At 47.7% G+C, this 21,488-nt stretch overlaps 1 protein-coding gene and 1 pseudogene across 1 annotated transcript; both read left to right on the top strand.

Moving 5' to 3' along the window:
- Positions 1-542: 542 nt before the first annotated feature.
- Positions 543-20,052, top strand: Actr1a (actin related protein 1A). Its single transcript, XM_055591616.1, has 11 exons — positions 543-660; positions 8,781-8,845; positions 11,696-11,771; positions 12,424-12,549; positions 14,331-14,455; positions 15,463-15,679; positions 16,285-16,377; positions 16,835-17,009; positions 17,112-17,173; positions 18,187-18,227; positions 18,386-20,052. The coding sequence occupies exons 1-11, from the start codon at positions 613-615 to the stop codon at positions 18,486-18,488; spliced, it is 1,131 nt and encodes a 376-aa protein (XP_055447591.1). The 5' UTR covers positions 543-612; the 3' UTR covers positions 18,489-20,052.
- LOC129665096 (40S ribosomal protein S19-like) lies at positions 9,405-9,879 on the top strand (annotated as a pseudogene).
- Positions 20,053-21,488: the final 1,436 nt, after the last annotated feature.

The raw sequence follows: 21,488 nt of genomic DNA, 5'->3' as shown, positions 1-21,488 counted from the left end.
AGGCTGGCCTTGAACTCAGATATCCGGCTACCTCTGCCTCCTGAGTGGTGGGGTAAAAACAAGGTGTGCACCATCCCACACTGCTGCGGCTCCTGTCTGTGCTGGGCAAGCATTCTACCACTGAGCGACATTCCAGTCCCACAGACGTTTGCTAATGGTTTACATTGTTCAAATGAAGAAACGGCCGAGTAGCGAGAGTAACATGTAAAATTCAGCCGCCCCTGAACTACTGACAAATCCCATCCCAACTACTCACAAGCATTCCAGACTCCAACATTTAAGAGTGTATACAGAACCCCTTCCAAGGGACTACAAATCCAGGCATGCAACATAATCATGATCTACCGAGACTACAAGCCCCATGGCACCACATGTCGGGAATACACTGTCCAATTTTCTAAACCCGGGGCGGGGGGGGGGGGGGGCTGGGACTCGGTTTGGGGGCCCCGCAAACCCTAGGGCAAAGGATGCTGGGGATTGTAGTTTTTCCGAGGCGAGGTCGGGCCGCTCCCTGGATGCCAGTACCGGCGACTAGACTGCGCATGCGTGTCAGTGCCGTTTGCAGCGGACCGGGCCGGCAGTTCCTTCCTCGGAAGGAAAGATTCCTCTGCCATGGAGTCCTACGATGTGATCGCCAACCAGCCTGTTGTGATCGACAACGTGAGTAACATCTTTCCCATCTCAAAAGGGACTGTGCTTTCCTCCAGAAAGGATCGTTTCCGAGATTCCAGCCTAGGCCGCCAGCTCTTTGTCACTGGTCCGGCCTGTCAGGCGGGTTCAGCTGCCGCCGCCCGCGTCCTTCCCACAGTCATAGTTTGCAGGCAGGCCGCCCAGCCAGCACCCGGGTGTTGAAGAACTTGAGGGTAAACAAAGGGAAGAGCTGTAGTCCGAGAGGGGCCCTTGCACCCTCGGCTCAAGGGGCCTTAACCGTTCTCTTAGAGCCTGGCACACGCCCTCGCTCTGCTTTCCCATCACTCCATTGGCTGCTTTTGTTGTCTATCTTGGCCTATTGGCCCCGCCTTTGGGCCTTGCCGGATTAGAACAGAACTCTGCGGTTATTGGCTTCGGCGCTTGTCGCTCTTGTGGCCGCCACAGCGTTTTCCTTATATACAAGGGGCGGTGCAGCGCACCAGGGCTGTCGGGATTGGCTTAGCGCGCTCAAGGTGCGGAAGGCTTTAGCTTGTCGGTCGGTGAAGGAGGACAGTTTCCTTGGGTGTGAGCCGGCGGGGCGGAATAGTAAACTGTATCTGGGTGGGGCCGGATAATCTGGTCCCAGAAATGGCCATGGGACTTCAGTCATTTTTGTGATTATAAATGATAGTAAAGGTAAAAAAGAAAGGAGGGTGAACAAAGCAGGCGAGATGCTTTCCTCTTTGCCCGGCTGAGAGGCAGGGAGATTATCAGACGCAGGGTTTGTCAGGTGCGCTAGCGTGTCGAGGCCACTTCTCACCAACATGCAAGTTGAAGCCTCACAAAAAGTGAATGGTTAAGAAGGAACTTGCTCCTCCCTTCACAGACGGAAACCGAAGGTGGAAGTGATCAAGGTCATACAGCGGTGGCATCCCATAGGTCCTTTGCCTTATCTAAATAGCATTCCTTTGCTGACCACCCCTCCACAAACGCATCGGTAGCTACAAATAGAAGGAACCTAAATATTGCTTTTATGAGGCGGGACAGTTGTCTTCAGTTTCTGTATCTCTCTCACAGGTTTGGTCCCACCGATGCTGGTTGGAATCTTCCTGTGCTCTTTCAAGGTCCCTCCACTGAGGCAAATACCAGCTCCCTCTGCCCTAGGTTGACCTTTTCAGAGCAATGTGATGCTCCAGGCCTTAGGGCCTGGGCATGCCACTAAGTTCTCCTATTGCATCGTGGGTGGATGGAGATTGTTCTCCCCAGTTTATGCAGGAACATGAGGCTTGGAGAGGTTTTTCAAACCACCCACTTTTGGAATTGAGGATCTAAGACTCACACCGAAATCTGGTTCCAAGTTCCTCAGCCTTTCAAGGAAGGCTGCTTTATTGGCTATAAACAGCCTTTTTAAAAAAAAGATTTATTTATTTATTATGTATACAGTGTTCTGCCTTCATGTACCGCTGCATGCCAGAAAACGGTACCAGATCTTATAGATGGTTGTGAGCCACCTTGTGATTGCTGGGAATTGAACTCAGGATCGGCTGCCCTTAACCTCTGAGCCATCTCTCCAGCCCTGGAAACTGCTTTTTTAAGAGGGGAGGTTAAGGCTGGGGATGTAGTCCATGTCATAGTACTTGTCTGACATGCATAAATCCTAGGCTCCAGTGCTGGCGCAGCATAGACCTGGTGTATAAATCAGATGTGCTCCCTGTCTGTAACCCCAGCAACAGGGGGATGGACCCAGGAGAATCAGAAATGCAAGGTCATCCTCTGAAGCCAGCCTCTAAGACTTGAGACCCGGTTTGTTTCTTGGGGTCAGGGGATGGAAGTAAGGTTAACTAAATGAGACACCGTATTTTGAGGGTTTTGGTTTTTTCTTCCTCACTAGACTTTTTAAACCTTGTGGGGAGGAGAGTGAGATCTTTCATTCATTTTTGATTAGTCCTCTACCTATATCCTGACTCTACACAGTTCCCAAGGCTTCCATATGCTCTGCTGCACTCTCTTTCACTCTGTTTTTTTTTTGTTTGTTTGTTTTTGTTTGTTTGTTTGTTTTGTATGTGTGTGTACCTTTGGAGGCCAGAAAAGGGTGTTAAATTTCATAGAGCTAGAGCTACAGGGTTATGAACTATCCCACATGGATGTACAGGGAGCAATCCAAACTCTGTCCTCCCAAAGGACAGCAGCTAGTGCTCTTAACTAATGAGCCATCTCCCCAGCCCACCACTTCTCTCTACTCAGTACCTAGCACCTGGTACCACTATGTACAAAATCAAGCCTTTTTAGTGAATAATTAAATGATCTCTGTTGTGATCACAAAAATGTCCGGGGGGTGGGGGAGACCCAACCAAAATGAGGGGTTTCTGCTACATAATGCTGTAAATGGCCGAATTATACTTCTTTGGTTTGAAACAGGGTCTTGTGTAACTTCTTGTTCTCAATGTTGAGATCCAGAGAATACTACTACTTGTGTCTTTAGCCGGTTCCTGTGTTGGGTCTACCTTTTTCTTGGTCGTTGGAAGAACAAAAGTGCCTAGAAATGATCCGTCTCTGGCTAGAGAAATGGCTCAGTGGTTAAGAGTGTGAGGCACTCTTGCAGAGGATTCTTAGCACCCGTGTGGGCAGCTTCCAATCTGATGCTCCAACTCCAGAGCCGCAGACTCCCTCTTTGGCCTCCGGGGCACTTACACTCTCGCATACACAGACCCACAACACAAGACATAATTAAAATAAAAGTTAAAAAAGAAAGAATTATCAGTTGTATTTTGGCACTAACAGTGCAGGTACAGTCTGTCCATCCCACCTAGCTCTTACCTTGGACCCCTGGAGCTGGAGTTACAGGTGGTGGTGAGCCTCTCGGAATGGATGTTAGGAACCAGACTCCAGGCCTCCAGAAGGACAGCACGTACTCCTAACAGACGTGCTACTCTTCAGCCCCCTTGTTCCTTTTTTTCTTTTTTGAAATTTAAATACATCTCAAATTTTATTTTGTGTACCATGTGCAGACAATGCCTAAGGAAGCCAGAAGAGGGCATCAGATGCTCTGGAGCTGGAGTTACAGACAGTTGTGAACTTCTGAGTTGATGCTTGGGAATCAAACCAGTGCCCTGTGGATAAGCAACAAGTGCACTTAATTGATGAGCCATCTCTCCAGCCCTTGTGTCTTTTCTTAAAAAGACTGTCAGAATGTAGCTCTGGCTACCCTGGAGACAAAACTCAACTCATTGTGTAGACAAAACTCAACTCAGGGTCCTCTTGCGTCTTTGCTTCCTGAGAGCTGAGATTGCAGTGTGTACCACCATATCCAGCTGGTTTTCTGATTTTTCTGGAAAAATAGGAAAATAATTTCATATGCAGTCTTACATTTGTAACTGTTGCCAGTTAATATAAAAATTTGTTGTGATTTACAAAAACAAGTAGGTTGGTAGTTGCATAATGCTAGAAGAATGGATGCAGCTTTTTTTTTTTTTTTTTTTTGAGTTGAGTGATTAAAAAGTTCTTCAATTAATTGCAAGTTTGTGGCTAACCTTGGCTGTATGGTTAAACCATGGTTACATACAATTCTAACTATTTAAAAAACTGAATTGTACTATACCTTGAATTAGTAAATTATATATGACATGTAAATTTTATCTCAATAAGTTTTTTGTCTTTCTTTAAAGTACTTTCTGGACCAAACAAAAGTCTTAGGATCAAAACAGGCCAATTAACAACCTCAGTTCTAGAAGCAATAGCCTCAACTTTCTCAGAACCTAGTATTGACTTATTAGATGGAAGGCGGGCGATGAGCCTCTTCAGCACATCAAACACCCTGACGTGCTTAAGATAAAATTCTTTCAAGGCCCAGCCTGCAGCAGGCCGGGTGCTGGGAGAGCCTGCCAAGGGAGTGCCTACTGCCTGCATCAGGGCAGTGGTCCGTGGTGGCTGGGAGCTGACTTTAGTCCTCATCAATCAAGCGCTGCAAGAGGCTGCATTTTTTAAGAAGCCTCTACAGGGTGGTTGCTTGTTTCCTTTGCTGAAGCGTGTAGCTGAGTGGCCGCTCACTGCCAGGAGCACACACAGTTCCTGTGGAAATGCTGGTGAGGAAGTAATCCCAGCACTCCGGGAGGCAGTGGATCTCTGACTTTGAGGCCAGCCTGGTCTACACAGTGAGTTCCAGGACAGCCAAGGCTACACAGAGAAACCCTGTGTGTGTGTGAGGGTAGACATGGCTCTTCTGTATGCTCTGAGACACAGCTTGCAGAATAGAACACTGTCTCACCTGCTGCTTGTTGGTCCAACTCTTGTCTTGGCAGGGCTGCTGTGGCCATAGGGACAAGCTGAGTCTGGTTCTTCCGAATGCTTCACTTCCAAGGCTACTTTTGCCTTCTTTACACCACCTCTGCCTGGGGCCGCTACTGACATTCCAGGCACTCAGTCAGTTTCATTTAGGTTTCACCTCCAATTAAAAAAAAAAAAAAAGCAGCTATTTTTTTTTTTTTTTTAAAAAACAGGGTCTCACTTTGTAGACCAGACTGACCTTGAATTCACAGAGATCCACCTGCCTTTTCCTACTGTGTGCTGGGAATCAAGGTATGCACCACTAAATCTGTCTTGTTCTGTTTTTGTTTTTTATGTTTTGAGGTAGGGTTTCTCTGTGTAGCCTTGGCTGCCCTGGACTCGCTTTGTAGACCAGGCTGGCCTCAGACTCAGAGATCCACCTGCCTCTGCCTCCCAGGTGCTGAAGTTAAAGTCATTCACCACCATGCCTGGCAACTATCTGCTTTTAACTTTTTTTTTTTTTTTTTTTTTTTTTTTTTTTTTTTTTTTTTTTTTTTTGCTTTTAACTTTCATCAGCTGGTCTCTTTTGGTGTCTAACAGATGACAGATACTTCCATGTGAAGTCTGTGCTCTTGAGGAACTTGAAGTGGAGAAAAATAGGAATGGCAAATTCTGACAGAGGGCAGTGAAATATGCTTTGTCATGGTGCAGGTCGTGATTTGCTGCGAGCTACAGGAGGATAATCGCTGAGGATATCCTTCAAGAAGACCCAACATTGCAACTGTGCCTTTTATACTCTAGCTAGAAAGACAGATGAATAAGTGAATCTGCCATTGCTTCACTTGGCTTTGGGTTTGGGGTTTTTGAGATCTATTTATATTTTATATAGATGGGTGTTTTGCCTGTCTATCTTTACACCACATGCAGTTCCTGAGAAGGCCTGAATAGGTCATCAGATTCCCCCTTGGAACTGGAATACAGCTTGTTGTAAGCCACAGTGTGGATGCTGGGAATCCAACTTGTGTCCTCTCAAAGAACAGTCAACGCTCTTAACCACTGAGCCATCTCCCTAGACCCTCTCTTGTTTGTTTTGTTTTGTTTCTTGTTTGTTTGTTTTTGAGACAACACCTTGCTATGTAGCTTCCTTAAACTGTGGCTCTTCCTTGCCTCAGCCTCCAACTGGGAGTGTTTATAGGCAGGTGCTACTATGCATGGCTGAGTCTAACATCTTAGCCTGCCTTGTTAGCTAGACTCTTATCCCTGTCGAAGTAAACTAACAGTTAAAAAGCAGACAACTTAGAAAATCGACTCTTAAAAATATTCAGATCTAGCTGGGCCCAGTGGTGCATGCCTGTAATCCCAGGACTGGGAGCGGCAGAGGCAGGAGGATCTCTATGAGCTGGAGGCCAGCCTAGTTTACAAAGTGAGTCCAAGGCAGCCAAGGCTACACAGAGAAACCCTGTCTCAAAAAAACAAAACAAACAAAAAGAATCAGATCTGACATATGTGTGTATGGTGGCCCACACCTGTAATCCCAGTGTAATGACAGTTCCAGAATTTTGGTTTCTCTCAAAAACACAGAAACATTGTAAGAATAGGTTTTCATTTTGATCCCAGGTGTAGGGATATGCACTTGTCCATAGCAGCTAACTATGATTTGCCTCATGGTCTGTCAGAGGTGTGGTTTTGCCAGCTGCAGATAGTTGCTGCGATTGTGCGACATTTGGAGTTCTGGGGACTTTTCAGAGGGTACATAAATGCTAGGGCATGGAGAGGTGGGGCTGGTTATTGTTGGTCATTCAGGAGAGTTAGTTGTGGTTTGTTAGTAGTTGTGCTCAAAGGAGAAACAAGAAAAAAGAAATTAGATTCAACAATCTGTCTCTCTCTCTCTTCTTTCTCGCCTATCTAGTGATAGAAGGTGAAAGGGAGGGGGATAAAAGGTGGGAAAAAGAAGAACTCACAAAGTAGCAAAGACCAGCTACATGCTAGCATTCAGGAAGTAGAGGCAGGAAAATCAGAAGTTCAAGGTCATCCTCAGCTACAGAACAAGTTTGAAGCCAGCCTGGGATATGTGAAATGCTGTCTCAGGTAAATAAATTAAATCCTGGTCTAAGGTAAAGGTCTAATCTTCACTTCTTGTGTCTTGAACCCCTGCCAGGAGATCCAACTAGTCTGTTGGCATTACATACCCTAATGAAGACAATGAACAATTATTGGAAACACGAACCAACAAGTTCCTGAAGGTCTTTTGCACAGTGCTGTTCCTACTCACCTGTCTAAGCCCTGAGGTTTGCAGTAGGAGAATTCCCGCTCCCTCCTAGGCTTTGAGCTCAGTCCTCCGCTGTACCTTCCAGGGGCTCCTTGCCAGCATGCACATTATCTCCCGTTGGCTCTCCTAGAGAACTGGCTATCCCTGCTGCCCCCTCCGCACTGCTTTCCCAGTCCATCCACCTCTTCTCACCACACACCCCCCTATCCTCAGATTTGCCAGAGGCAGACAGCAGGATGCTGGTCTCATCACCTCCATCTTTCCTCCATACCTCTCGGTAGAAGGGCAAGAGTCAGAGAGCCAAGGGTGTGCCAGTAAGCCTTTGGTGCCAAGATAACTTTGACCGCCTTGCATCTCTCCATGTATTTACTGATGCTGTGTGGCTTCTGGAAGTATGTTCTGCCCCAGGAGAAGTGGTTGACGGCAGACCATGTGAGGAGGACCTGGGAATCAGCTGTGTAGTAGTTAGGTTTAGAAGGAAGAGAATGAGCTGAGTGTTTTTTACACTCATTACATAGCCTTAATTCTAGCGCTCGGGAGGGAGAGGCAAGCAGATCTCTGAGGCCAGCCTGGTCTACTGAGTGAGTTCCAGGACAGGCAGGGATACCAAAAAAAGGAGGAGAATGGGTGTATTTGAATGGAGCATATGTTCAAGCAAGATCATGTCTTCCCTGCACACAGTTGGTCTCAGTGCCTAGTGTCAGTGTTTACATTGGTTGGGTCCTGGAAGATATAAGAGATACTTGTTAAGAAAAAGTTTCTTTCCTGACACTTCATTCAACCATCATGTAGGTATTGGAGCAGGAATTTGCATCTTGTCTTCTCTCCTCAGATGAGTCATTGCGCCTCTCTGCTCCTCACTCTCAAGGAGACTCAGGAGTAAAACACTGGCTTGTGAAAAATAACGAACTCTACAAAGTGTGGTGCTTCTGTCCCTTCGTTAAGAGCCTGTGAATGTGCATTTTGTCAGAATCAATGCAAGATGCTTGTAGTGGGCTGTGTCCTAGAGACCTGGGACAGGAAGAGTTGAAGCCTCAGGTGGGAAGGCAGGTCGAAAGCATCCCCCACAGTAGAAGAGAAAGGAACATATGCTTCCCCTGTCTCCCTAGTGTGCACTAGAATGTCTAGCTTGTAGGTTATGGCTATTTCTCATGTTTTCTCTCTTCCTGTTATTAATATTTCCAAATTTCATTTTCTTTATTATTGTTGTATATGTGTATAGAGGTGTATATGTACCACACACATGTGGAGGCCAGAGAGCGGGTTTGTGGAGTCGATTCTCTCCTTCCTCCAGACATGTGTGACAAGTGCTTTTATCTGATGAGCCATCTCCTTAACACTATCAATATTACACAATATTGTTCATCTCAATATTACATGTAACAAAGTATGTTCTTGCAATCAAGGTGAAAACTACAGAGACACTGAACAGTTCATTGTGTAGGAGTGGGAGTCCTGCTCACCATCTCTAGTCCCTTCTCTTCCTGGATGGTATTCACTGTTCTCTGTGCTCCTGTCCACACATCGCTATATGTACAAATACAAGAGCTCTTTCTTAATGGAAATGGAACCATACGGTCTGTTAGGGTTCTCACTTCTCTTTGTCTTTTCTCCCCAGGGATCCGGTGTGATTAAAGCTGGTTTTGCTGGTGATCAGATCCCCAAATACTGTTTTCCAAACTAGTAAGTCATTTTGAGGCTTGGTTGTAACTCTGGGGATCTTGTCAGCCTTGCCCTTTGGCCAGCCCTGCCATGTTGAAGAGGAACAATTTTCTCTTGCAAGTTAGCCCTGGTACCCAAAACAATAAGCAAAGGATGTGAACTGGGTTTGGGATAAGAAAAGGGATTTGTTATAAAAAGAAAAGGGATTTGTTATTACCTGGTATATTTTGAGAGGTACAGTAAAGGCCTCTATTGTGTGTATGTGTGTGTGTGTAAGTGTGTGATTGGAGGAGATAGATGATACTCTTTCCACCTTTATGTGTTTGGGTTCAGGAATCAAACTCAGGTCATTGACTTGTACATCAAGAGCCTTTACCCACAAAGCCATCTTGCTGGTCCTCTTTTAAAAAATCTGATTCTGCCTGGCGTAGTGGTGCACACCTTTAATCCTAACAGAGGCAGGTGCATCTTTGTGGTCCACAAATTGAGTTCCAGGACAGCCAGGGCTACACAGAGCAACCCTGTCTTAAAAAACAAACAAACGACCCTTTCTGCTGGCTGGCAGCTCGGAGGCCACACGATGCCTGGAGTTACTGTAAAAGACATTATCCAGCAGGACTTTATCAGAACTCTAGCAGCCTTCCTCAAAAAGTCCGGGAAGCTGAAAGTCCGCAAATGGGTGGACACAGTCAATCGGGCCAAACATAAAGAGCTTCCCCCCATGACGAGAACTGGTTCTACACACGCTCTGCTTTCATTGCGGCAGCTGTACCTCCGTGGTGGTGCAGGGGTTGGCTCCATGACCAAAGTCTCCAGAGGACAGCAGAGAAACGGTGTCAGGCCTAGCCACTTCAGCAGAGGCTCCCAGAGCATGGCCCTCTGGGTCCTCCAAGCTGTGGAGGGGCTGAAAATAGTGGAAAAGGACCAAGATGGGGACCGCAAGCTGACACCTCAGGGACAGAGCGATCTGGACAGGATCGCTGGACAGGTGGCAGCTGCCAACAAGAAGCGTTAGAACAAAGGATGCTGGGTTAATAAATTGCCTCATTTATTAATTTTTTTTTTAATTCGAAGGCAGGGTGTGGCAGCTCATGCCTTTAATTCCAGCATTTGGGAGGCCAACTAGGCAACCAGGTCTACATAGAGAGTTCCAAGAAGTCAGGACTAAAAAAAAAAAAAAAAAAAAGTCTGATTCTATAGAATGCCACCAATTTTATCCTTGGTGACTCAGAGAATTGCAGAGCCCTCTAATTTTTATTTTTTTATTTTATTTTTAATAATTTATTTACTTTTATTTTATGAGCATTAATTAATGTTTTGCCTGCGTGTATATCTGTGTGTTGGATCCTGTAGTTACAGACAGTTGTGAGCTGCCATGTGAGTGCTGGGAATTGAACCCAGGTTCGTCTTGGAAGAGCAGTCAGTGCTCTTACCTGCTGAGCCATCTCTTCAGCCCCTAATTTTTATTTTCTTAAGCAGAGTCTCCCTGTATTGCCCAGGTGGACCTCAGATCCTTGAGTTCAAACGCTGCTGCACATCCTGCCCCCCGAGCAAGCAGGACTGTAGCCTGCACCGCCACACTCACCCACACCCTCATTACAATCCTCTGTTCCCAGGCCAGTGAGGTGGCTCAGCTGGTAAAAGCACCCGCCCCAAACCTGACACCTGAGTTGGATCCCCAGGACCCATTTTGTGGGAAGAGAGAACTGACTCCTGCAAATTGACACACAACTAAAATATTTGAATGGGATTGAGACAGGGTTTCTCTGTGTAGCCCTGTCTGTCCTGGAACTCACTCTGTAGACCAGGCTGGCCTGGAACTCAGAGATACGCCTGTGCCTCTGCCTCCTGAGTGCTATAAAATAAAATTTTAAACATCTTTTTAATTCTTCCATTTTCCATGATAGAGTTTAACATTAAACCACATTTGCTATCTTAGAATGAGAGCTCAGAGCTTTTCTGCAAGGGAGAGACTACGGGAAGAAGATGGCGCTGGAGGCTTAGAGAGTCCTTACGTGGGCAGAGAAGTGAGGCACCAGGGCAATAGCATCACCGCCTCAGAAATCCCGGAACAGGGGCTTAAGGGATAACAGTTTTCTTGGTCTTTGTTTATTTGTTTGTTTTTACCAATGGGGGTGAAATACAAGGCCACATGCATGTTAGGCTCTGCCGCTGAGCTATATCCTAGCCCCTAAATTTTTTTTTAGTACATCACTCATTTATAAATACTTTTTTATTGTTGTTGTTTGTTTGTTTTTCAAGGCATGGTTTCTCTGTGTGTGGCCCTGGCTGTTCTGGAACTCAACTTGTAGACCAGACTGGCCTTGAACTCACAGAGATCCTCCTACCGCTGCCTCCCAGGTGCTGGGATTAACGATATGCACCACCACTGCCTGACCATTTATAAATTCTTTATTTCCAGCTGGGAACGGTGGCACAAGCCTATAATCCCAACACCCAGGGTGACAGAAGCAGGCAGATTTCTGTGAGTTTGAGGCCAGCCTGGTCTACAAAGCAAGTCCAGGACAGCCAAGGCTACACAGAGAAATCCTGTCTCAAGAAAAGAAAAGAAAACAAAAAGCAGAAGAAGAAATTCTTTATTTCCATCTATATACACATTGGCAAAATAGAAGAACTAGAGGTATTATCTATAAAACAATATAACAAAAATAGATGATATGCAAAATAACTTCAAGTAGCTCAAGTTCTTTACGTAAAACAGAGGAAAGCATAAGAAAGGAGATGGCCATTACCGAGCCCTCCCTCCTCGGAGATGAGTGCAGTAGAATGGGAGTGCGTTGGTGCATCTGGACTGTGCTCCTCGTGGTCTGTCCTCAAATGAAAAATGTTCCTTTCTTCTGTCTCTTCTAGTGTGGGCAGACCCAAACATGTCCGTGTCATGGCGGGAGCCCTCGAAGGCGACATCTTCATTGGCCCCAAAGCTGAGGTAATTCCCAGTCCTCGGAGGCTTGCGGAGGATCTGCCTTATCCACCACAGTGGGCACAGCAGTGAATAAAGGGGCCATTTTTATCCCAAGAGCAGACTCTGGCCTTGGAGAAGAAGAATCTAGAACCCCACATTGTAAAACAAGAGTCCAGCCTAGAAAATGAGACTTTTACTGTCTTTCTGTATCCTGTCACTGTCCTACCAATTAGATTGATTGGCTTGGTTATATTTTTGGCAAGAGGCATTTGGAGGTGAGATCAAGTCTGGCCTGCCCTGTGTATGGATTAATTACCCTAGCTTTGGCAGTGCCCCCTGGCAGGCTCTACTAAGCAAAACTATAGTCATTCCTGCCTGTTTTGGTTCCAAGGGTTGAGGAAGTGTCTAGGAAGTATGTCCTAGGACCAGGTAATGAGGTGGGTGCCACAGGTGTCTGGAGGCCATGGAAATGCAGAAGCCTTCCATTCGCAATTGCTCAGAGAGTACACAGCAGACAGTCTCTGACTTAGAGAATGGGTGCCTGTCCTCGGCCTAGATGAGGGCTGCAGGCTGGGACCCGAGGAAGCTGAGGCTCCTTGGAAGTGGTTCTACCTGTGCAGCTCAGACCTGGAAGACAAAGCCTGACTGTGCTACCAACTGTGCCCTCTGCTTGCAGGAGCACCGAGGGCTGCTGTCGATCCGCTACCCCATGGAACATGGCATCGTCAAGGACTGGAATGACATGGAGCGCATCTGGCAATATGTCTATTCTAAGGACCAGTTGCAGACTTTCTCGGAGGAGGTGAGAGGCCTGTGTGCAGGACACTCCTATGCAGGATGCCAAGTTGGGCAGAACTCCACCCCAGAAATGAGGAGGGTGAGAGTGAAGTGTGCCAGCGATAACAGTCAGAAGTGTTTGAGCCTAGATACCTGCCAGCGCTAGGCATGTACTTCCGCATTTTGTCTTCTATCATTCCTGTTACTATATTAGAACTGCAGTTAGGTGTAGTGGCACGTGCTCGCAGTGCTCCCGCCTGGAAGGCAGTGGTGGCGCGATGGAGCAACATTTGAGACCAATCTAGGCTATGTAGCAAGACTCTCCTCTCAAAAGCAAAAATGGAGGCTAAGAGATGGCTCCCTGGTTAAGCACTTACTGTGCTTGCAGGGGACCTGGGTTCAGTTCCCAGCACTCACATGGCCCCTCACAACCATCTGTAACTCCAGTTCCAGGCAGATCTGATGCCTTCCTCTGGCATCTGAGGGCCCCAGCACATGTGCACATACACATAATTAAACATAAAAATAAAAACAGAAGACCAGGTAGAATTATCTTTCTCCTACCAACAAGAAAACCAAAATGTAGACTGGACATGGTGCTACCCTCTAGTAATACCAGGATGGGAGGTAAAGGTAGGAAGACAGGAGTTCAAGGCTATCCTTAGCTACACAGCCTTTTTAAGGCCACCTGGGCTGCATGTCTCAAAAAAATAGAAACAAGTAAAAAAAAAAAAAAATTAGGGCAGCAGGATAGCTCAGTCAAGGAAGTGAACCAGCTCTCTAGATGGCCGTTGACCTTCATATGTGCATGTGTGCATACACAAAACAATCAATGTAAAAAATCAGAAAGTCCAAGTGGTATTTCCAAAATCATTTAATGAACAAAGGAGGAGAGATGGGATTCAAACCCACGTCTTTCAGAGCCCATAGTTGTTAACATCCAAGTGAGTGACTCTCAGAAATCAAAGGAGAATGTCAATTTTCAGGGAGAGCTGTTCCAGCTTTTAAAGACATTCAATATGTGCTGGAGAGACGGCTCAGCTATTAAGAGCAAGATCTGCTTTTCCAGAAAATTTGAGCTCTGTTCCCAGCACCCAGGCAGGAGGATTTATATCCACCTGTAACTCCAGCTCCAAGGGGATCTGGTAATTCTAGCTTCCACCGGTACCCAAGCTTGTATATACAGATACACATGCAGAAACATAATTTAAAATAATTAAAATGCAAATAGTCCAGGCGTGGTGTCCCACTCCTTTAATCCCAGCACTTGAGAAGCAGAGGCAGGTGGAGCTCTATGAGTTTGAGGCCAGACTGGTCTACAGAGTGAGTTTGAGGATAGCCAAGGCTACACAGAGAAACCCTGTCTCAAAAAAATAAAAAAAACAATAATATTAAAAACAATAAAAATAAGTAAATAAAAGGGTTGAAAATATAGCTATGTGGAAGAGTGCTTGTTTAGCATGTGAAACAGTCTCCAGTACCACAAAAAAAAAAAAAATCAGTATTAAACTTTAATTTTCTATTTTGAAACATTTTTACAGTATCATAATTCAGAGTTAAACAAAATCCCAACAGGTAGGCGATACACAGCAGATACAGGGACCTGTAGATGAGCTTTAAAGGACAAGGAGGTGGAGTCAAAGTGTAAGGACAGAGCCAGCCCTTAGGATGTGAATTTGGAGAGTAAAGAAACAGACTTGGACATGGCCTTTTCTCTGAGGAGGCTGACAAAGGCCTCCCAGATTAGCAGGGTCACAAGGTCAGAAAGCTGGCCTCACTGCCTGCCTCCTGGGCCTCTTTCCCCAGCATCCCGTGCTCCTGACTGAAGCACCTTTAAATCCTCGGAAAAACCGGGAGCGAGCTGCAGAAGTTTTCTTCGAGACCTTCAACGTGCCAGCTCTCTTCATCTCCATGCAAGCTGTGCTTAGCCTGTGAGTAGCAGCCTGCCTGGCTAGTGCAGCCTCACGCTGAGCCCCTGCATATGCCTCTCCCCACAGAGGAAGAGCAGAGATAGTGAGAAAGTAAGATGTAAGAGCCTCTTACTGAAAGCAGACATGGCTGCTCCTCAGATGAGACTCCCCGTGCTAGTCAGGTTTGGTGCCCAGGTCCATGAGAACACGCTGCCACGCCCTCCCTTCCTCAAGGCTCCTAATGCATCCCAGGATGCTCTGCTAGGTTGCCGGTACATCTGTGATCCAGACAGCAGCACACCTGCCATACTTCCTACCCTGCCTCATGCCTACCTCTCTGCTGCTGAGATGACTACACAGACCATTTATTTGACCCCACTAAATAATGAGGCCGCATCTGCAGCTGGGAGATTTTCTGGGCTGAGGATGAGATTTAGTGGTAGAGCATTTGCCCAGCATATATAAAGGCCTAGGGTATGATCCCCAACACCCCCAAAACAAAAATAAATTGAAGGATTTCATAGCCAAACCTAAATTTCTGACTCCTGACCAAATGGAAATCTCTGATATTTCTGGGCCAGCATTTCTGTAGGACAAAACTGAGTCTCAGTTGGCAGCAACTGAGCAGGGTCTGCCCCAATTCCTGAGTCTCATATCTGTCATTTGAAAATTGAAAACAAAACCAGAAAACTATAGGCAGAACTCAGGGGCTACATGGGAAGACCTGGCTCTCCAGGAAAAGGAAAAGCAATCCTGTTCCTCTTCACTCACTTCTTTCCCCCCTCTTCTCTTGGGGGATGAAACTGCCCTTCAGGTCAGGTAGCCAAGACAGTTAAGGCCTGTTCTTCAGGACACTGGAGAAGCATTGCTCCTTATTTAGTATTTAAGGTTTCCCTAGTACTCCATACACCCAAAGGGCCCAGGAGAAAAATGGGCCCAAGGCTCAGCTCCCTGACTCTTATCCTTAACAAGTGGATTCTTTCCAGAGGGACATGGGGTTCATCGATTGTTTGTCCCCTTTTCCTCAGTTATGCCACAGGCAGGACCACAGGTGTGGTGTTGGATTCTGGGGATGGTGTCACCCATGCAGTCCCAATTTATGAAGGCTTCGCCATGCCTCACTCCATCATGCGCATCGACATTGCTGGCAGAGATGTCTCTCGCTTCCTCCGCCTCTACCTACGCAAGGAGGGCTATGATTTCCACTCCTCCTCTGAGTTTGAGATTGTCAAGGCCATAAAGGAAGTGAGTGCTGTTCTATGGGCCTAGGGGTGGGATGGGGAATACTGATCCCATGAATGGGTTCTGAGTCAGGCTTTGTTCTCCTGGCATCTGTGTGTGGCTCTCCTTCACCCTCCCTAATGCTGCCATCTTGTGGGAAAGGAGCTGTTTTCAGTCCCTAAGCTGGGCCCTGTGCACGAGTGCTCATGACTGCAAATTGTGCAGATTCACATCCTTGGAGAACGTGAAATGCCTTTTTCTTCTTTAAGTAACCCGTACCCTCCTGCCATGTGTGGTTCTAGAGAAACCTCTGAACTGGTCATAGGAAACCAGAACCATACCAGAGGTAGAAGGAGAAGGATGTCTGAGCCTGGCTAAACTGTAGTCTCAGGCCCAGGAGCTACAGAGCCAAGTTCTCAGCGTTGCCTTCCATGAAGGTGGAGTAAGAACTCACATTTTAAGTGACGCCAGGGCAGTGTGACAGACGTCTGCCCCTGCTTGTGGGCGAGCACTGTCAGGCAGTCGCTGCAGATGAGCAGATCTCTGCAGCAGCATGTCACTCCCGTGGGACTTTGCCTGGCAGTGCCCCGGGTCCCCTGCCATCCTGACCGTCACACTTGATTCTGCAGAGAGCCTGTTACCTGTCCATCAACCCCCAGAAGGACGAGACGCTGGAGACCGAGAAGGCTCAGTACTACCTGCCCGATGGTAGCACCATTGAGGTAGGGACCGCTCTCCCCCTCACACCCACCACTGGACTAGAGCAGAAGGCCCCGAGAGGGCCTGAACAGCAGAACTAAGAGCACAAGCCCTGTGCTTCTCTACACGAGAGGGAAGAGGGGGACTTCCGTCGTGAAGTGGATGTGAGGGTGGTCTTTAACTACCCCTGGGCACAGAGAGTGAGGTCGCCGCTTCCTGGAGCTCCCATTAAGGATACATTTCCAAAAGTGTTAATGGCAAAGAGCTCTTAGCTAGTAGTAAGGTAGGTGCTTTCCCTCCCTGTTTTCCCAGAAGAACTGTTGTCTAGTATTTGTTCCCAGGAGCCCTGTCTTTGCTCCTTGAGCCCCTTGTCACAGAAGGTTTGTCTTCATCCTGGGCAGGCAGAAGGACCTTTTCTGTTCCCAATTCCAGGGGACCTCAGTCCCGCCCAACCTCTTATGCCGGCTCTTTGCCCTACAGATCGGCCCTTCCAGGTTCCGGGCCCCTGAGTTGCTGTTCCGGCCAGACTTGATTGGTGAGGAGAGTGAGGGTATTCATGAAGTGCTGGTGTTTGCCATCCAGAAGTCTGACATGGACTTACGGCGTACACTTTTTTCCAACATTGTCCTCTCAGGAGGGTCTACCCTATTCAAAGGTTGGTCTTGGCTCATGCAACCCTTGTTGGGGAAGCAGCCTCCTCCTACAGGGATTGGATGCACAGAAGATTAATTTGGGGTCTCTTTTTCTGCCCATTTAGGTTTTGGGGACAGGCTACTGAGTGAAGTGAAGAAACTAGCTCCAAAAGACGTGAAAATCAGGGTAGGAGCATGGTGGAGGCTGGGATGGGTAGAAGCGGGCTCCAAGGTCTTAGAGGACATGGTAGTTCCCCCTTCTGGGTCTCCCCAAGCTCTTCAGGCAACCCAGCACTGTAGGCAGACCAGGGGCTCCCAACATGTAAGTGATCCCAGTGTGTCCATCTGTCCGAAAGAGGACCTATTCTCGCTCTCGCTCTTGATCAGCAGCTAGATGTGCACATCTGTAATCCCAGCAGTCTGGAGGCTGAGGCAGGAGGGCTGCCAGGAGGGCTAGCCTGGACCTACATAGAAAGACCTGTCTGAGAACAATAAAGTTCTAGTATCTGAATGTAGTAGAGTACTTAGCTAGGACCCCATGGGGTCCTTCAGGAAAACTAAATTGACAGTTTGACCTTAGTGTTGCCATGCTCCTCTACTCCCCCAAGGTGGAACCCCCGTAATGCAGTTTGCCTTCTGAGTGTCTGCTGAAGGGAGTCAGCTCCATGTGGAGAGCAAGGGCCCCAAATGACGGCATCTGATACTGCCATGGTGTGCCTCCCTGCTTAGTGTCAGGCTAGACAGATCCAGCCAGAAGCCACAGATCCAGCAAGGAGCCTGTCACATGGCAGTGAGACAGAGTGAGGAGGTAGGCAGAGGGGGATAGGGTGGGGCTGAGAAGATGGTTCGGGGACAGAATACTTGCTGTGCAAGCATTAGCACCAGAGTTCAGGTCCCCAGAATTCACATCAAAGCCAGGTAGGTATGGCGGCCAATTGTAAATGCAGCATTTGGGAGGTAAAGACAAAGTCCTCAAGGGCAAGCTGGCTTGAGCGAGAATTGGTAAGCTCTGGCTTCAGCAAGAGGTTTTTGCGTCGATAAATAGATGGAGGACACCAGACATTGGGCCTCTGTGCACGCACGCATGTGCGCACACCCACAGAGACTGCTCCCCCACACCTGGGAACGCACGCATATGCAAAAGAAAGGGTTAAATAGGGTCTGGGTGTCTTAGATTCCTCTTTCCATCCCCCTATGCAGATATCTGCACCCCAGGAGAGGCTGTATTCCACATGGATCGGGTGAGTAGGCCATGGAATAAGAGCAGAATGGGAAGCAAGAGCTTTGACATTTCCACTATCCTCCCATGTCCCTTCCTTGTCCCTTTAAGGAAGGCCCCTGAGGGACTGGCTGGCTGCACAATTCACTCACCTGCTCCTTTGGGTTTTCCCCACTCCAGAGGCTCTATCCTTGCTTCCCTGGACACCTTTAAGAAGATGTGGGTCTCCAAGAAGGAGTATGAAGAAGATGGTGCCCGATCCATCCACAGGAAAACCTTCTAATGTCGCAACATCACCACCTCTCTCTGGAGTTAACTCCACTTTAAAAACTCGCTTTCTTGAGTTGGGGTGTTTGAGAGGAAACCGCCTGTGTGTGAGTGAGTGTGTGCGCATATGGAGTGCCGCGGGGCCCAGAGATCCTGGGCCCAGAAAGGACATTGAACTACCCACAGTGGTGATGGCCTGAGTCCTGGGGTTGACTACTAACTGCCCCCTTGCAAGGAAGAGCTCTGGCAGAGGCCCACTCCTTTCTCAGCTAGGCCTTTTTGGCTGGCTGTGAGGAACTACGGTTACTACCATAGAGAGACCTTGCTGCTGCCAGTGTAGGCTGGGCTGGCCCCACTCCACCCACCCCACGGTGCCCTGAGGCCGAGGGAGCTGCTGTCTCCCCATCATCATTCTGCTATCCATGCTTCTGGATCAGACTGAGAACTGGGGCTGGGGTTATATTCTGTCTGGTTGTGTTTCCTTTTGGGTTTGGGAGACTGAAAATCACTCTAGCAGTGCTTGGAGACTGGGTTCAGGAGAGGGCAGGGTACACTCATGTCTACCCGGGACCACACTGGGCATCTGAGGACAGGAGACAGCTGCAGGGTTAACTTACAAGCCCCAGCCACATCCAGGGGTCTTGGGAGACCATGAGGACCTGTTGGCTCCAGGTCCTGTTATTTGCTTCTCATACATCATTGTTTTGATGCCGTCATCACAGTTTTATTTATTGAAGTGTTTATTCAGAAAGGGGGCTGCAGAGAGCGCTTACCGTCTCCTGCATCGGTCACCTTGCTTATGTTTACAGCACCTAGGCTTTCCATAGCATCCAGGGCCCTGTCATTCCCTGCTGATGGTGAGCTGACAGTATTCATAGGCCTCAGGACCCTGCAGGATTGGAGGCTGCACACAAGGGCACCCCAACCAGCCTCTTTTCCTTCCTCCACTTGCTCACTGCCCTGGAACCAACGGGCTGGCTGTGGTTGGAATTTCAAAGACAGGAGCTGGCATCACTCTTTGACAGAGGCCCCTTGCGAGGGAGGTGTGTTGGAGATCTAGACCCTTTAAAACTAAGAAAGCTGCAGTTAACCACGTTGCCTTTTGCCGCTCTAGCTGACCAAGGGACTAAGTTAAAGTGTCAAGGAGGCCCCTTCTGGGTTGGTCAAAGCCACTCCTGACTTTGGACCTGTTTAGGAATGGAGAGAAGGGGCCAGACCAAAGTGCCAAGATCTGATAGGCTCAAGCCTGGCTCTTAGAAGCGGTCCAAGGGCCTTTGTATCCACACAGTACAAAGCTAAGGTGAGCCTGTCCTTCCTGGCACCCTCACCAATGATACCAAATCCCACCTCAGTTCCAGATTGCAGACAGTATTCTCTCTCTACCATCCTATGACCAAAGGCCCCTGCCAGATGGAAACCGAAGCTGGTGTGTGTGAAGTCAGTGTGGCAACCCATGGACTGCAGCGCGCTTAACCAGCTCACCTCTCTCCGCCCAAGCCTGTCCTTTGCACCGCCTCACAAAGCCACGTTGCCTGGTGGGGCCCAGTGTACTTAAATAAATCATTCTGATAGATCCATCAGTCTGGCCTCTTTCTGTGACCAGCGCCTGATAGAAAGGGGAGCTACCTGAATATGATATGCAGGCCATACCAACAACCCGTAGGGCAGATGGAAAGAGAATTGAGGGTCTAATTCCTGTGTATACGCAAATCAAGGCGTGAAGCCTGGCTTCAACTCTGAGAGCAGAGGTTTTGATTTTTTGGGCTTGTTTTTGTGACAGGGTTTCTCTGTAGCCTTGGCTGTCCTGGAACTCTGTAAGCCAGGCTGGCCTCGAACTCAGAGATCCACCTGGGATTAAAGGCATTCACCACCACAGCCAGCCCAAAAGCAGAGGTTCCGAAAACTTACTTGTATAAGACACTTGGATAAGGCCTGTAAGCCCAGCTACTCAGGAGGCGAGGCCAAGAGAATCACCTTTACGGACTGCGTGGGTTACAGAGCCCGTCTCTACAACTTACTGGTGGGGTTTGCAGTCCAGTAGAGCACTTGCCTGGTATGCGTGAAACCCTGCATCCACCCTCAGCACCCTTCACCCACAAACCATCTGGGAATATATTCACATGAAGAGCCTAGAGGCTGGGGAGCTGGCTAGTGGTTAAAGGCACTGACTGCTCTTTCAGAGGGTCTGGGTTCAAATCCCAGCACCCACATGGCAGCTCACAACTATAACTCCAAGATCTGACACTCTCACATAGACATACATACAGACAAAACACCAATGCACATAAGATAAAGGTAATAAAAATAAAAAGCCTGAACCATTGAGATGACTGCAGATAAAGGGCACTTGCCAACAATTCTTTCCACCTTGTTTGATTTCCAGGACCTACATAGAACTGACTCCATGCAGCAAGCTGACTTCTGGCCTCCACATGTACACCCATGCATACAAATAAATGTAATAAGAATTTCTTAAACCAGGTACAGTGGCACACACCTGTAATCCCAGCACCACAGGCAGATTGCTGTGAGTTCAAGGCCAGCCTGTCTACAGAGCAAGTCCAGGACAGCCAAAAAAAAAAAAAAAAAAAACCTTTTAAAAAATTAAGGGTGCTGGGCCTAGTGGCACACACCTTTAATCCCAGCACTTAAGCAGGCAAACTCAAGCAGATCTCAAGCAGGTCTCTTGAGTTCGAGGCCAGCCTGGTTACAGAGTGAGTTCCAGAACCACAGCTACAGAGAAATCAGAAACAAAAAAACAACTGTGTCTAAAAGGAAATTGCCAGATACCTAACAAGTGCCTTCTCTTCCCCAATAACTGTAAAGTATGGGTGGTTTATGATCCATTTCAGAAAGACTTCCAGGACCACAATAATATTAATTTGAGAGCCACTGCTCATTGGCTGGGCCATGTGCCCTCCAACTGGATCGCCTACACAGACCCTCAGAAACATGGGCCTAGAGCAGAAGGTTCCTGTCAGGATCCATCTGCCCACAGGACACAACTAATAATATC

The sequence above is a fragment of the Psammomys obesus genome, unplaced genomic scaffold (assembly GCF_907164565.1).
Source record: "Psammomys obesus unplaced genomic scaffold, mPsaObe1.curated_primary_1811, whole genome shotgun sequence".
NCBI lineage: Eukaryota > Metazoa > Chordata > Mammalia > Rodentia > Muridae > Psammomys > Psammomys obesus.
Note: the sequence above shows the minus strand (reverse complement) of the source record. Positions and strands in the feature narration are given on the sequence as shown.

What these genes read in the sequence shown, in the direction of transcription:
- Actr1a (XM_055591616.1), top strand. Translation starts at nt 613, where the DNA reads ATGGAGTCCTACGATGTGATCGCCAACCAGCCTGTTGTGATCGACAAC. An exon ending in TTGTCAAGGCCATAAAGGAA is followed by an intron (nt 15,680 to 16,284) that starts GTGAGTGCTGTT and finishes TTGATTCTGCAG; the next exon opens with AGAGCCTGTTACCTGTCCAT. An exon ending in CCGATGGTAGCACCATTGAG is followed by an intron (nt 16,378 to 16,834) that starts GTAGGGACCGCT and finishes TTTGCCCTACAG; the next exon opens with ATCGGCCCTTCCAGGTTCCG.